The following is a 17770-nucleotide window of genomic DNA, read 5'->3' as shown; positions in this document are numbered from 1 at the left end:
ATTCATTCCACAATTTTTTTTCTCATCATCTCTCTATTAAAAATTATATCTCATTATGATATTTCAAATATAATTAGTTCAGATTTGTACTATGTTTGTGTTGCTAAAACGTTATCATAAAAGGAATTTTTAAAAGTCTTATTTTGTTATAAATACACTTGAGTTTGTATCTACTAAATATGTCTTTACATTTCGAATAATAATGATAATGTGTAAAAAATTTGGGTTTAATGAGTTTGTAAGCAGTCCTATTGAATATATAAGTTCTATATCTTTGTTTTATGTGATGTGCCATTTTGAATTTGTGCCTAAAATAGTTAAAGAAGAGTAATGTCATTAATGTTTTTGTATAATATAGATTTGTATATTTTAGAAAATTAAAGAATGAAAAAAACAAAGCAGTTAAAAATTCAAAAAGTTAATCAAAATTTGAATGATAAAAAGCTTTGCACTATTATTTTTGCAATGTATTTTTCAGATTATTGTTGGAATTCACTTATTCAAAATAAAATTTAAGATGCTTCTCCATATTCAAATAGTTAGAATTTGCCAAATTGTGTTGCCGATCATTGGAAAATTTCTAAGTTCATGCTTGAGTGGTTTTTTTTTTGTTTATATATATATATATATATATATATATATATATATATATATATATATATATATATATATATATATATATATATATACAAGTAATTTGCTTTTAAGTAATATGAAAAAAATATTTTTCTGATCAGCCTAAACCTGTTAAAATATTCATTACGTTTTTTGAGTTAAATTCACATTTCGAATGTTGAAAAGAAAAATCGTTATTTGTGTGTGTTGTGATACATAATTTTAATTAATATTATCAAATTTATTAGTTTTCATTCCTTTTTTTTTTTCATTTGTTTCTCTCTTACTCTGTTCAGCTATCCTTTTGAAGAAGATGCGAGTGGAACTAGTTATATGAGGACCAGATGCCCTTCTTGGTGTGATCGAATCTTTCTCACTCGGAGTGCATTGTCACTTATTAATATGGTAAATAATTTTTATTGATTTAGCTGCACAGTTGGAAACATTTGTCTATAATTGTGAATATGTGTTTTGGTTTATAACTGTAGATATTTTCAGCTATATCTTATAAAATTTGATTGATTACTGAGAAGGCTAAAATTTGAAACTTGATACAATAGTTTTTAAATCATGTTAGTACAGATTTTATTGTAAAAACTAGGTGATTTTTTCCTTTAATTTTTGAATGCATCAGCTAAATGAAAAATAGTGATTAGTGTCCTGTTTTTGCATCGAATATTTTCTGAAATTTAAAATTATTACTTAAGTATCATGTTAAATTTGATTTTAGGATACTTGAAATTTATTAATATGAAAAATGAGCAAGCATTCAGCCATTTTTGTGTGTTACTTTGTAGAAATTTTATTTCATAATACTTCAGATGATAATACTTTGGATAAGGTACTAATTACACAATTTACTCAGTTTTTTAATTATTCATTTGCTATGTTTAAAGGACAAAGCTTTTTTTTAAATTTTTTTTTGGAATATAGTTGAGCAATAAAAAATCTTCGTGTATTTAGTTTCTCTAAGTCACTTTTCTTGGCTTTTTTTTTTTTTTAAGAAATAATTTAAAAATTCAAAGATATGCTTTGCTGTGAACATGTCATGGCTTTTGTTTGCTTTCATACTATCTTCTTTTTTAGACATACTTATGTCAGTAAGTAAAATTATATAACATTGTTTTTACTGAAATAATTGATCTTGAATACATTATGCAGGTATTTAAATAGTGAAGCTGATGTGTATGCAGAAATAAACTGCTATAGTAATTAAAAAAAACAAAAACATCTTTTTACTTTGTTGTATAGTGAATGCTAAAAACATTTCAACTTTAAGGTTCATATAAAGACAGGAAAGGGGAACATTAAATATTTTGAAATTTATATTGACTGTTATCAATAATTTTAACTTGCCTGATGTATATAATTTCAATTTAAAACATACAATTCTTATTTTATAAATGTTTGATTTATAGTGCACAAACACTACTTAATTATAAACTGCCTTAATATGAATAATTAAAACAGTTTTGTTTACAGACTCCATTAGATAATGGCAAACCTCCTGTTGTGTATCAGCTAGTCGGTGAAGGCATGGGCATGGGTGATCACAAGGTATCTTGCATGTGATTATGTCTTTTTGCTGTTTTCCTAATGTTATAAACATATCCAAATTATTCATGGAAATAATTTATTTCTTTAACATTTCAATATGATGACTACAGTTTTCTGCCATTTATTGTGCTCCAATTTTTTTGAAGTATCAATTCCCTTGCATTCAGCATTGAAATGTCTTAATGAAAATGTGCATATATTTTTGTATAGTGACATGCTGAAGATGATATCTATGTATATGGTACATTTTCTCTTATTCTTAATACCTTTTAATGATAAAAGTGAAGGATTTTGTATTCTATTTTTTTAAATGTCTGCTTTTTTGTATAATTTTTCTTCCTGTATTTTTGAAGAGTTCGAAAATGATTTTAGTATTTCAGATAATTGATAAAAAGCCATTAAAAAGAATTGTTTATTTTTCATATTTAGTCAGAAAGATATTTCATTAATCAAAGAAAATTTTAATGTTACTCTTCTTTTATGTACCTGTACAAAAATGACAATAATTTATTTTCATTATTCATTCAATATTATTAGCATTCAATATTATTTACGCTGATAAAATGTTCTATAATAATTTTCCAGACTAAAATTTATACTCTTTGCAAAAATGTGCATTTCTTTAGAAGTTCGAAAGAGCATTTGATGCATTTTGTTATATTATAAAACAAGAGAGTCATACAGTTTTTGTAAGGATATTGTCATCAATACATTAGAATTAGTTTGTAAACTTTCTTATTTTTATACTATAAGATGTCTTCATCTAGACAGGTTGTAGTACTGTTAACAGTATCTTGAATTTGACTGTCACTGATTAATTAGTGAAAGAATATCTCATGCACTTTGACTGAGTGCTTAAGAAATAAAAAGGGAATAATATTTGTAAGACATTTTAGATGTAAATATATATTTGCATTAAAAGTTTTGTTTCCTTTTAGTGGAATTTTTCTCCATAGCGTTCATGAACACTCAAATCAAAACCTAAGCATTAAAATGAGATTCAAACAAATAATGATCCATTAGCAGAAAAAAAAAAATGTAATATTGAGTATACAAGATAAAAATAATTCTGAATGAAAATGTTAACAATAACTTAGTTTGGCCTATAAAGGGAGAAAATAATGAATCAGCATAAATATAAAATAATAAAAATTACAAACCTCAGCTCATTGACAAATCAATCAATTTAAACATTTAAAAAAATCTGTCACAGTTGTTAGATGCCTCAACAAAAGTTGGGAGTTTGCAACCAATACTGATGCAGGCCAAAATATTAGGGATATTTTTAACTCACTTTGTGTTATAGGACAATGACATTTTTGATTCAAATATCCGTCTGATTAAATTTCATCAGAAAAGGGAGATTTTTATATTGATGCTTCTACATAATGAATATATTGAAAATTGTATTTCATGTATAGGATTTCCCTCCCTTTATTTTATTACTTCTTTTATATTTTTATGATCTTATTGCTCATTGTGATATTTTATTAATATGAATTCTATTCAAAAATTTTATGCATTCATATCTGAATGTATTTTCATATTTTACAAGTATGACTTTTTTATTTGGAAATTCATGCATTCTTATCAGAATTAATTTTTAAGATAGATGCATTTTGTTCAGATTTCAGTTGAATATTATTATTGGAGTTAATAAAAATATTATTTTAGAATTTTTTTCAAGAACTTTTTGTTGATTGTTCTTTTAAAAATATTTTATTCATATGCAAATTCTTTTGCATTCTTTTTCTGTTGATTCTGTTATATGTTTTAAATGTTAAAGAGCATATAAAAAACAATTATCATAACGTTAATTTTGCTGCAACAGAAGAATACAATTTATTTTGCGTAAAAATTTTTGTACAGAAGTTAATCGAAAAATTTAATTTTTATTTATTTTGAATTGTATTGAAACTTTGCCATTTTTCTTTGCAGCCTGTGATGTTATCTTGCAGCCTGCGGTGTTTTCCAAGTAAGTTATTTTTAAATAATACACTTAAAAATATATTTGTAGTAGTTAGTTTTATTATAATTATTTTTATTCAGAATATTTAAACTTTTGTAATTTTTAATAATTTCTTTATTTTTTTCTTTTTCTTAAATAACGATTTATTCCAACATAATATTTTTCTTGTGATTTAACATTATGTCCTCTTTCCTTATTTAAATCAAATGGAATTTTAAAATTTTAAAGATTGTCTTTATTGAGAATTATTTATTAGATATTGTTTCTATAATGATTTTAAGCTATAACAAATTAGTTTCTGATTAGATCTTTGAATCTTATCTTTCAACATGCAATTCTTTAATATCCAAGCTCTCTCATTTAGGCTGTGTCTTGTAATTCAACATTGTTGCATCTGTCATTTTAAATTGTTTATCTTGTGTGAGCTTTGTAGTTTTAATTTCAGGTAAAAACAACTCAAACCAGCTTCATGGACCTTAGCACAGAGCTCTTAGAAATGAGTACAAAACTGAACGATCTGGCTCAACGAATAGTGAGCTGTGAAAATCTAAATCACCCAGTACATGACCATTGAAAAATCATCAAGTAATGCAATGTTTCATCTTAGGTTTAACTTATCATTGTTTATTAGCTGTTCTTTAATATTCCAAATTTCACAGTGTAGACATTATTATGAAAGGCAACTGGTCTTAGTAGTGATTTATTAGTCAATACTATCCAATCTTATCTCCATGACCCATATACTATTTATCGTCTTTTTTCTCTCAGTTTACATATTGCACTGATATACAGAGTAGTTGTTGTCTTGATGTTCATTGATTACCATAAATAGCAGTATTCTGTTTATACTCAGGAATAAATTTTCATTTTTTTTTTTTCATCCTTAATTTTCATTTAGTGTTATCAATCTTTGAAACAGTATTAATGTGTTCAGTGTCAATGCAATTTCCTGTATCTTCGTGTAAAAGAGCAATAGTTATGAGCCAATATCTTGAATTAATAGTATGCTAAAATGCTATTGCATTTTCTGTGTTCTTGCTGTGAGAGTTTTTAATTTGAACCAAGAAAGGAATTGCAGTATGTTTTCTTTTACCCAGTTATTTTTAAATACTGCAGTTAAATGTGCCATTATTAGTTGTTGTGTTATTAGATGTTGCAGCCCATTGTTAACTGTCAATACTTTACCATCGAATAGTACTATAGTAATGTTACTATAGTACCATCGAATGCTTAAAGTGTTTTTTTTATCTATATGTTTAATTGAAGAACACATCTTAATTTTTTAAAATTTATTTCCAGCCTTTCTTTTGATTTTATTAAAGTGGCAATAGTTTCTGATTCACCATGTGCATTTAAATCTGTATAATAGAATATATAATTCTTTCATTCTTAACACCATTTTAAAAAACTATGACCGTTTTAAAAACTATGCAAATCATTTAGCTAGATTTGTGCAATATCTATTAAATAAAGCAAGGGTTTATTGAAATGTCTTTTAAAGCAGGAAATTCATAAACTTTAAATCATTGCTCATTCAGTTATATATATATTTTTAATTTGTTTTGTTTTAAATATGACCCAAATATCCATGTTTCCAAATGTATTTTATACTGTCCATTGATTCTGGAGCTTATTTTAATTCAGAATACCTCTTGTCATAAATACTTTTTACCAATGCTGAATTAATGTAAATAAATTTTGTCATCATAATCAATTTTTAGTCTGTATGAATGTTTTATATTAAATTTTTCCTTTATATGCATAACCATTTAAAAAATATTTTTGTTACAATCTTTACAAAATTGTTATTATTATGATGTAAATTTTATCAGCATGAAGGTCTATTATATACTTAATCCTATAATCTGTTTCTTGCTAATCTTTGATACATATTTGTTCAAACTTTAATTATCTTTCCCCTCGTCTTCATAGATTAAATTATGAACGATGAAAATTTGATAATTTTTGAATATATTATTTATAAGAACTATATTCTTTTTTTTTTTTTTTCCCTACTCAATTATTCTTAAAGGCTTTGCTTATATGTTGGAATTTTTGCAGTTTTTCTGTTTTAAATACTGAAAATCAGGAATTGTAAATTTAAAAAAAAATCCAAGTTAAAATCTTGATAGGTAAATTTAATTTCTGAAAGAATAGAATAAAATCATAATCATTCTAAAATGTTGTTTTAAAGTTTTTATGGAATTTTATATCATTCAGATTTATCCATTTCTGAAAAAAATAAAATTATACAAAAAGGAAGAATGAAAAACCAGCTAATTACACGAGCTGATTCTGTAGACCATAAATTAATATCTAAAATCCATGACTTTAATTTGTAATTAAAAACAGTTAATTTTCTATTTTGTTCTAGTATTTTATGGGAGTTTGTAGTTTATTTCTGGCATAATTTTTTTAGGGGGAGAGGTTCTAATATATAGTTTTATTCCTTACAAGATTGATTTTTAAAAAAATGTTACAATAACTACAAATAAATTTGAAAATTAAGTTTGAGAATTCAAAATGACTAACACATGATTTTAGTATTAATTGCACTACACTATCCCCTTCCCCTTCAATTTTTTTTTATAGTGAAGAATCCTTAAATGCTGAATCAAACTAATTATTGATATTTTGCATTATTAAAATTTCATTTTATTTTGTTGAGTATAAAACATTTGTAACAAAATTCTGTAAGAAATTAAAAAATTCAGAAGTTTTAATTTTAAGAGAAAAAAATGTAAAGAATGGAGATTTATTTTTTTAATTTTAAAAGAACGTTAGAAGTTTTTTTCAAGAAAAGGGGACTTCCTATTTTTGTTCAAAGTATAATATTTATCTTCTAATTTACTTTATAGTATATTTCTTCTAATTTATTTTAAAGAAATATCGTATATTTAACAGTTTATGCTGATGTTTAATGTAATACATGAGCTGTTTTGTTTCCAAGTGGTAATTTCATATTAAATGGAATTGTTTCATGGTATTACAGTTCAAATATGTTTAAGTTTTTCCAAAATCATTTATTGCATATTCTGTTTGATAACATTGTAAACCAAATAAATTATGTTTAAAGTCAAATTTTCCTTTGAGGTTTTAAAGCAACATTTATTTTGAGAAGTCATTTATTTAATCTCTGCTGTGAACTATGGCTCTTTTTTATATTATTTAGGATTGTTCAAAACATATAATGATGTTAAAAAAAGATTTCCTGTTTTAAGATCTCTAAAATAATATCTAAAACAGGTGTAAATGTTTGAAACCAATTTGCCTTTTTGCACAGAATGTGCTTTGACAAATTATTTATGTAAAGAAATATAAGGATGTGTTAAAATATGAAGCTGCTAAAAATTATGCAACTTTATTGTTATTTGCTGAAATTATTATGCAAAAGTTATTGTTATTTGCTGAAAAAAATTGAACTTACATCTTCTAATGAATTCTAGAATCAAATTTTAGGGTGGTGTGTAGTTTTTTATTTGATAGAGTTTCTAAGTTTTGAAAGGCGAGATACCATTCCTCTTATTTCTTCGCAAACAGATATGCATAATCTATATTCATTTTAGCTTTGTAGAATTGTCTGTCATCTAATTTTTAGATTCAATTGTAGAAATATTTTATATTCCTACAAAAGCTAGTATTTACTCAGGGTAGAATTAATTTCTTACATTTTTTTTCTCTCAAATAATACCTCTATTTATAGGTCCCTAAAATGTTTCAATTTCATTGCTTATTGCTGTTTATGTCTTAATTATAATAAAAGTCTGTTCTAGAATAATGCAGCTTTATTTGATGAATGTGAATTGCTAAATGAAAAATAGGTAGAATTAATCATTTTGTAGTGAAGTATGTTGCTGTAATAAGCTCATTAAAGAAAAATTACTAGTCTTCCAAATGGCATTACATCTATAATGTCCCCTCTGCTTGTTTTAAATTAACTTAGAAAGATTATTTGCTAATATTAAAAATATTTTTGTTTTATTTTATATTTGTGGTTTAGTCTTTTCATTTACTCATATTTATTAAGATTTTTTTTTTTTTTTTTTTTTTTGCATTATCCCATTATCATTCAGCATTGTTGTTGGTATTTGTTGATGTTGATTGTTTCAAAAGTATCTTTTAATGCCTTTTTTTTTTTTTTTTTTTTTTTACTGTGCATTTTATGTGTAGTATAATGTTTAGTGCAATCATGAGGTTCAGGATGTTTTTGTTTACATAGAAAAATATTCATCTAAGTCATAATAAGGTTTTTGATGAGAAATGAAATAAGATTGTCATCAAGCTATTTCAAAATCACAGATCGAATATTTTTTGGCATAATTTATTTTGTACAATCTTATACATTGATAATTTAGTTAATTATCTTTTTTTAGAAGTAAATTTTTTCTTCGGTGTTTTATTTAAATTTAATTTCCGGTTTAAATTTTGGTCAGCAAGTTTAAAATTCACAAACAGTTTTATGAAATATAATCGAAATCATATTTCATAAAATTCATCTTCTGTTTCTTTCGTATTTTTTGAAATAGGATTTACTACTGCTTTTTAATTTAAATGTGCAATCTTTAGATCAGCTGTTAAGTTAATAATTTTAAATAGCACTTAAAAAAGTTATATAATTTGTAAATTCTTATTAATCAAATTTTTAAAATTAATTATTAAAGTAAACAGATACATGGGATTGAAACATATTTTAAAAAAGAATAAGACGTTGTTTATTATTTAGCGGATATCCCCCTCAACATGAATCATGTAGTATTCATAGAAATGAACTTGGCTTATGTGATGTTGCCAATTTAATTCAAAGTATTAAATCATGAATATTTTACTGTTTTGAATTCTTTCATGTGTTAAGATTTCGGTGTTAATATATTATATTTAAAAATGATATAAGCTGCTTAAGAATGTGAAATGTTCACTGTACTATTTTATAGTGGCTGTAATTTTATGTAGATGTTAATTCTGAAAATTTTAAAACACGCATACTGCAGCTTATGACATGTATAGAATCATCAAATCTGTTTATTGTTATTGATAAATGAGTGTTGAAATTTTAATGGAAAATCCTGCTGAAAAGTTGTGAATTGAATGTAAATAGAAAATAAAATTGTTTTAAATCCTTTAAACTTTCTGATTCTTATTTTTTGGATCACTTTACTTATAAATATCATGTGGCATTTTAACCCTTTTCCATTTATATAGTGAAACATGATTGTTGCACTTAGAATTTGTTTTGTATATATTGGAAAAAATCAGTTATATGGAATTAAAAACCAGTATTATTATTCGAGAACTAAACAAAAAAACTATGATGGTTAATGATGGTATTTCGACCCTTCCAAAATAAGAAATTTTAATGATTTAGTGACACCTAGTAGTGAGAATAATAGTGTATCTGTTTGTATGAGTTGTAAAAGATGCTATTAATATGTAGTCTTCATTGCTGACTTTTGCTGAAAATATATCAAAAGCATTCCTTTCTTTTAGACTGTCATTGTTCTATTTCATTCTGACTATAATTTGTGCCTATTATTTATAGATATTTTTAATTTTTGGTGGTATTATACAAACACTTTAGTAACTAGCTGAAATTTATTTTCTGTGAACTAACACGTAGAACTATAATTTTGATGTTATTCATTATTTTTAAAACATTCATTTAGATTTAGGAAAATTGTAAATAATATGAACATGATTTTTTATTTTTCATAGCAAAATCTTATTTTCAGCATAAACAAGGGAATAATATAGGTTACAACTAAATAATTTCATTTATTTCTTTTATTGGAAGAAATGATTTTAATTCCATTCTGACTTTTAATATTTATGTATTGAAACTAGAATGTAATATTAACCTTTCCTAATATACTCTTGGGTGTTTTGGAATTTCAAAAGGAGGATATTATAAGGCCAATGCACATAATAATGATTAATAATATTCACTAATTATTAATGGTTTTCTGCTGAATATTGATGACAATCTCAAGATGGTAGAAGTAAGGATCAACTAAAATTTGTATATGAATTTATTAACTATATGATATAATGAGCTATTACATAAGCATAATTTGTGCTTTAACAAATTATAAAATCAATAAAATAATAGTTTTTTTTTTTTTTTTGTCTACAATACTTTTTTTTTTCATTTAATATAATAATTTGCATTTACTGAATCAATGAATTTGTATTTGTTAATTAATAAATATTTAGGCTGCATTTTCAAACAGCAACTTTTCTCACTGAAATAAAGCTTATTGTTTAATGCAATTATAAAAATTTTAGTTATATTTAAAAGATTTTGGGTACATTATAAACATGATGCATTTTTTTTAAAGAAAAGGTGCCATTGCCAGCAAATTTTAAAATTATTTAAACTAATGAGCATTTTGAATTTGGCGTTTTAATAATTTTAATAACTGATCTGAAGGTATTGTTCTTTTTCAGTTCTTTTAAAAAAGTTTTAGGAAGCAGCAATTTAACATTTGCTTGAAATAATAGTTTAAACGTCTATTTTTCTAAATATGAAAGCAGTTAATTTTTTTAATTGCATATAATATTGAACATTATTTTGTATCCAATCCCTTGTGTTATTGTATTTTTGTGTAATGGAATGTGAATCTGAATTCATGTGTATCCATTTCTGTGCAGGTTATTTTGAATATCATCATCCAATCAGAATGTCAGCCCTGTGGATATAAATATGTATATTAGTTAGCATGACAAAAAGCCCATTGGCCACTTTGCTCAAGATCTTCAGACCCTTCCTTCATTTGTAATTTTTTCATCATTTTTTTTAGTTTGATATGTTTCATATATTTTTAGTTGAGCATTTATAGTTTCCTTTTTTTTAATCACTGTATATAAACATATACCTCAATGTAGAATTTTATTTTATATTTTGTTCATTGTAATGCAGCAGTTATTTAGAGAAGTTATGTTCTGTTATGTGCTTTATGTTTATTTTATTCAGTCATTTTTACACTTCAAAATAATTTTAAAAGTAATATTGTTATATTCTATGTTGCTTTTTAGTTTGAATTTAGATTTGTTATGTTTTTCATATTTTTATCTTTATACGTGTAATGTAGAAAGAATTAATTGCCCATGTTTCCTAGATGTTTAACCTAAATGTGTTAGTGCATGTATAATTTATATTGAATAGTTCAAATGTCTGAAGACTAATGGTCTATATGACCCTCAGGTTATTTTAAAAGGATGTTGGTAGTTGTAGGTATTATGTGGTGAGAACGAATTCTTTTTGATTTGAGGAAAAAGTATAAAATGCAAATTTCATAATGAACACCCTCGTGGTTTACTTCTTTTTGGTTTTATTTTAAGAATTTACAAGAATTTTGGTTTAAGAAGTACAAAATGTTTATTTTGTAAATTCTTAGTAACGTGTCATCTTAATAATACATTTATCTGTATTACATAGATTGCAGAAGATATTTTTAAACTTCTCATTGCAGAGTGTTAAATTAGGTCTCCATCTACCCATTTGTTAATTTACAGCTGAAATTAATAGCTAGTTGGACATCAAATAGTTATTATCAGTTTTGTTGAACATGAATAAAATTTTCATATGAAAAAAGTGTCAAATGTTCATATGCCCGTCATCATTAAATTTTTGAATGATAAATTTATGATATAAAATTTTTTGGGCTTTTTTATTCTTTGTTTTTCAAATGGTGACATTTTAAATAAATGTTAATTAACATTATTTTATCTGTTACAAAAAAATGGAAATGAAAGTTTATTTGATAAAAGATACACTGAGTTGTCAGTTTACTGACTTTAAATGTTCTTAAATTAAGTTGCAAATTGTTGTAAGGTATGTGCAACCAGTGTTGTTAAGTAGAACAAATGACTCTAAAAGTTAGATTATTATTTATTGCCCATTCTGAAAGTGAAATTAAAATTTTGACATTTTTTCTTTGGACTTCCCAAGAGTTGCATTTATAGTTTCTTCCATTTCTTCATTTTTTAAAAATTATTTATTTTACTCAAGTGGCATTTGATTTAATTCCATTAAATTCCATGTTATTTTTCCTCCTCCCTTCCCCCCCCCCTTTTTTTTCTCCTTTAGTTTGACTTAATTTTAAATCAAAAATAATAATGACCTAAGAAACTAATGATAAATGTCTTTTTAATGTTGCAGGTTTGTATCTTATATGAGAATGTTGCTTTGAAACTGCCTTTATTATTTAGCATTAACAAAAATAGACTGTGATGTCTCTTCTATTTATAAATTCATCAAGTTCTTTGTAATTTATAGCTCAGTGTAAGGTAATGTCATAATTGTATACTTATAAAGCTACATTGCAATTTAAATAAATACTTGGAAGTTCTTCCTGTTTCTGTTGGCCAATATTGCTGAGAAATCTTAAAAGGAATATATTTCCTCTCTTATTTTAGTATAGTTAGTATTACAACTAACTCTCATTCTTTGTATCATGCAAGTTTTAAAATTTTAATGACATAATATGCTGAAGCCCCTTATAGGCAACGAATTACTCACATCTTAGAATCTTTAAATTGTCTGAAATTTTATTAAAAAGGTTTATGATTTAAAGTTACCTGTTTTTTAAAAAAAATAAGGTGTATTGAAGAATAAATTTTATTTAACAATTTAAACAGAGTTTTCGAGTTTATTTTAATAATTTTCCTGAACAGAAGATTCTGCAAATTATAAAGTATGTTGTTTTCAATTAGATTATATGACCTTTATAGCAAATGATTAATTTTTCTATGTGCGTTATCAAAATAAATGCTATTGGTTTTTGTTTTGGAAATAATGTCAAATTAGTAAGTCTTTTAGATGAAGTTTTAAGTTCATGGAAAGGTTCAGTGCAAAAGTATATGGTGTATTACTGTCATATGAAGTTCTTTGACACCACTATTACCTAGGGTATGCTTAGTCTTTTTCAAAGTATGATTATTCCATTTCTCAAAATATCAATTTAATATATTCTACATTTATAAGCAAGTCATATTCTTGTTGAATGACTTTTATTTATGAAAGTTTTAGTGAATAGGTTTATTTTGTTATTCATATTGCTAATCAATTACAATAAGTTAATCTAAGTTTTTCCTTATGATTTTGAATTTCCTATACTAGGGGCTCACTTTTATTCTGGACTATTAATCAATTTCATTCTTAGCTTCTAGAGATATAAATATACTTTTTTTTTTTTTTCGAAAATTATGTAAAGAATTATATTTTATATTGTTTGAGTCTATAAATGTACTCTTGGAAGGAAAAAAAAAAAAAAAAATCTAAACTTTTATACAGTTTCCTGAACATCTTAGTCATGTATAGTAAAATATATTTTTGTACTTTTTAACATTTTTAACATAAAAAGTTCTACTTTTCTGTGACTAAAACTGACCAAGTTAAGAAACTTCAAATTTTATTATTTTAGATTAATCAATATCCTTAAGAAAATGCTTAAACACTTTGCATTAGGTGATATATCTTCTTTGAAGTTTTTATTAAATTAGTCTAAAATAACTATATTCAAAAGAAAATTTCATAATCTGGTCAGATTCAGATGCAGAAGTGTGGAATCTTTTATTTTATTAAAAATGTTGAGCTGCCAAGAATATTTTGCTAAATTTGGCTAATGAAACCAGTAAAGAGATTGTATAAAAAGTTATACATTGTATTTTTTTCAAAAGTCCATTTATTGACTCAAAAAACATAAAATGTAATTCTTTAAATAATTAAAAGTGTATTCCTATCCCCAGCAGTTTCAAAATTTGCTATTGAGCCGTGATTAGTTTACTTCTTGTATAATGAAAATATATTCTTTTAATGTCAAAATTAAGATAAGTTTTTTATTTTCTATTTGGATTATTTATACTACATTTAGCTTATATGAATACTGAAGTTTTTAGGATTATTTCAATTATTAGATGTATGAGTGACTATTGACATATTTTGTGAGTGACATATTTTGACTTTTTCTTTAATAATTATTAATAAGTGTCTTCATTTTTTAAAAGAACCAAACTGACTTTATTTTCAAATTTTGTTCTTTCTATATCTTTATTTTATACTGCATAATAAAATCATTTAAGGATATATATATTTTTTAATTTTAAGTATTGCAGTTTCTGAGAAATATATAATTCTTTTTAATTTAAATAGGGTTCTTTAGAGGTTAATAATAATAAAAAAAATCCAATTATTCTTTTGTTCTTTATATATTAAGAAAAACAATAAAAAAACATATATAGACATCTTATTGAATGGAATTTAGTTCTGTTAATCCTGTTTCGTTCAGTCGTAAGAAAGTTATCCAGAACTATTCAAAAAATTTATATTAAGAATGTAGTATTTTATTTATACATTTCACCCCTTTATTGCATTTGTTCAAATAAAAAAATTCAGGCATTTTAGAATTTCTCAAACAATAATTCAAAATTTAATGAAAATTTACTTTATAAGAAAGATATTTTACTTTTTGATGTCCCACAATTTTTGATTCAGTTCTCTATACAATCTTCTGAATTTGCGTCTGTCAAAAATTTCCTTTTTTATTCAGATTGCTAGCTATTTATAAAAAAATCATGGGCATTTTTATTCTTGAGAGCTATATTATAAGCTATGCTAGTTCACACATGACTAAGTTTGAATCTCCTTAAAGTACAAGTGTGTAACTTTTTAGTGATTTTGCAGGGAACTTTTTGTGCCTCATTTTAAATGTTAATTTAATTTTGCATGTGATGTGAATTTTTTGTAAATATTTGTTTCTTATTTTGTATGTACCTCTGGCAATTCATCATCTGTTCTTCCATTGTAAAATTTTAATAATCTACATATTTATAAAAACTCAAAGTTGAATTTTTATAAAAAAAAATATGCAAAAAAAAATTCTTTTGCTGTTGTATTATTTAATATAATTACCTCATGTGAATTTGAATATATGAAAATGGAGATGAAAGATGAATAGCTTTTGTTTAACTTTTTGAATTGTTTATTAATTCTTTCAGATTTGATGCATTTATAATTTTTTATCATAAAATTTTCATTTGTTATCAAAAATTACAGAATTTTTTTTAAATGAATTCAAAGATTGCCCATATTGTTTTAAATTGATTTTTGATTTATAGTTTTTATTGCTAGAGAAAACTGAAACACAGTATCAGCATTTTATTTTACATTTTAAAAGATAATCACCCCCCCCCCCCCATCTTTAGGTGTTTATAAATGAGCCTTTAAAAACTCTTGATGCATGTAATAATCACAGATTATTTGGTGTTGGTAGATGGTTCAGAGGTATTTTTGTCTTTCAAAACTATTTCCACTTTAGAAATAGATATTGTTATCGAAAGTTGAAACAGTATTGAATATTGAAGTTGAATAGTGGCAAGCAACAAACCTGAGAGGATTTTTTTTTAAAAACTAACTGAGCATTTTAAATATTACGTAGTTTGAATAGTTATATTTTGAACAAGCTAAAAATTGCCTTACAGATTGCAGACTAAAATTGCCTAATCTTCCAGAATATACCAAATTTCTCATAAAAATTGCTTATTACAAAAAATAAGAGATCTCAAAATAGTATTTGAAATGAAAATCTGTAATTCCATATTCTTTTTTTTCTCAAAAAAAAAAAAAATGTTTTTTGAAAATTATTGAAATTTATCCTTACATTTTCCATATTTGTTGAATCATACATTATATAAACTATTTTTTTTGAATAATGATTTTTACTTTTTTATCTATTGAGCAGTAGTTTGGTTTGACTTCTTGAATTTAAAATAGTTTTAACTGATATTAAGAAAATGTAATTTTATGTTGTAATAAAATATGATTTTTTATGTAAAATGTATATTTATTTTCTTTTATTCTTAATGTTGCAATTACAAATTATATTTAAAAAAACTTATTTTATAAGCTAAATAATAATTGTTTAAGATAAATATTTTTAATAATAGTTTTTTTAGTAAATAATAGCTCAACTATTTTAACTTCTGCAGAATTAAACATTTAAATTTGGAAAAAAGAAAGAAAAAAATTTCATTTGAAATAAAATTTTACCAAATTTTAAGAATTTTAAAATATGATTTGAATTTGGAAATTTTATTTATCACGAGTTCAGTTGGTTTATTCTATTATTTTTTATTTTATTATTATGTTTAAGGCAGCATTTTTGACTTGCATTGTTGTATAAGTTTATCTAAAAATTGTTTTATTTAATAGACTAGCTATATCAGCAACTTCACTTGTTTTTATCTACTCTATATGCAAGTAAGAAAAAAACCAGAACACAAATATTTTTATACTCATACCCTTCAGAAGTTTTAAGACATTCAACAGTAATTAATGATATATATTTAACCAGGAGGGAAACATTGAGTTTATTAGTTCATATTGGCTTCTTTAAGAAATTAATGGTGCAAGTAAATTCAACCTCAAAGCTTATTGATGTTAGATAATAGGCCTAAAAATGTAATACTTGATGTAACACATGTTGATTAACCTTCAATCTTAATATGAATTGTTAGTAAAAAGCAAATTCCGGCAATGAACGGTTCAGATAATATGCAAGTTATTTATTTTCATCCTGTAAAATTCAATGTGTGTATTGAAGAATGCCGAGATGTATATAAATGAACATAAGAAATATTTTTGATTTATATATATATATATTGCAGAAATATTTTTTTATTTAGTTAAAGTTTTGTTATTCACATTCATATCTGTTTTATTTTAGGAACCTTGTTATTCGAATTTACTATAACATATAATCAAACATTTGAAACCCAATACTTCAGTCTGATGATCTGCAGTAATGATTAGCAGGAACTAAAAAAAATGCCTGAACTTTAGATGTGAAATTAAAGCAAGGCCAAAAGTCTGTTATTAAGGTGAAAGGCTCAGAGAAAATATTTGTTAATGCCTTTTAAAAACCGAGAATCTTGTCAAAGGAAATAAAATTTTATTCATTGAACTAAAATAAAATAAATTCAGCTGGGCACATTAAAATCATAAATGTGCTAAAACATAATATATACATCATGCCAAGTAGTTAATGAACAGTTTAAAAGACAACATTTAATAATGAATTACAACAAATGTGTAATAAAATGTTTGCTTTTGCTCTCTCTCTATATATATATATCTTAAAAAGCTTTTAATATTATCAAAAATCGCTAATGATATGTGTAATTAAACAATGAGATGGATTTAATTTTTCAACAAAAAGAAAATTTGTTTGATAAAAATATGTTTAAATTAACTTTGAAAATTGATCAAATAATCACAGAATGACAATGAAATTAATTGTCATTCTCTGATCTCGACAATTAATTTTTTCAGTTTTAAGATGCTGTGAAAACATTCTTTTGTAGTAAGTTTTTACACAAAGCAACAAAATCTATCGATTCCCATTTCGTCCCTTTTAAAGGTGATTGTAGCTGTTAAATGTTGCAATTAATCCCATGGGTTAAGAAGCATATATATACAAAATTTTATTAGTTGTATTAAATTTTATTCGAATCTTTCATTGTTATGCAGCTGTATAAAGTTCAAAACAGATTTTCAGAAACGTGTTCAGTTTTGTATGTATAGATTAATAAATTTCCTTTATTTTGTTATATTAAAAAGTTATTGTGAAAGAAAAA

The 17770-nt window shown here is 24.3% G+C and overlaps 1 protein-coding gene across 2 annotated transcripts in view; it reads left to right on the top strand.

Annotated features, from left to right (window-relative positions):
- Positions 1 to 15906, top strand: part of LOC129956459 (inositol polyphosphate-5-phosphatase A-like) — a 40153-nt gene extending 24247 nt beyond the window's left edge. The window contains exons 13-17 of one of the 2 annotated variants that reach the window (XR_008782695.1): positions 912 to 1020; positions 2098 to 2172; positions 4111 to 4147; positions 4587 to 4726; positions 10787 to 15906. Coding sequence is in view for 1 of the 2 variants with exons in the window: in XM_056068344.1 (XP_055924319.1) it covers positions 912 to 1020; positions 2098 to 2172; positions 4111 to 4147; positions 4587 to 4621 (256 nt within the window). In the remaining variant the exon portion in view is untranslated. Of the gene's footprint in view, positions 1 to 911; positions 1021 to 2097; positions 2173 to 4110; positions 4148 to 4586; positions 5905 to 10786 lie in introns of those variants that run through there. The other variant, XM_056068344.1, reaches the window with a different exon arrangement.
- The last annotated feature ends 1864 nt before the right edge of the window (positions 15907 to 17770 follow it).

Source organism: Argiope bruennichi, chromosome 11 (assembly GCF_947563725.1).
Source record: "Argiope bruennichi chromosome 11, qqArgBrue1.1, whole genome shotgun sequence".
NCBI classification, from domain to species: Eukaryota; Metazoa; Arthropoda; class Arachnida; order Araneae; family Araneidae; genus Argiope; species Argiope bruennichi.
Note: the sequence above shows the minus strand (reverse complement) of the source record. Positions and strands in the feature narration are given on the sequence as shown.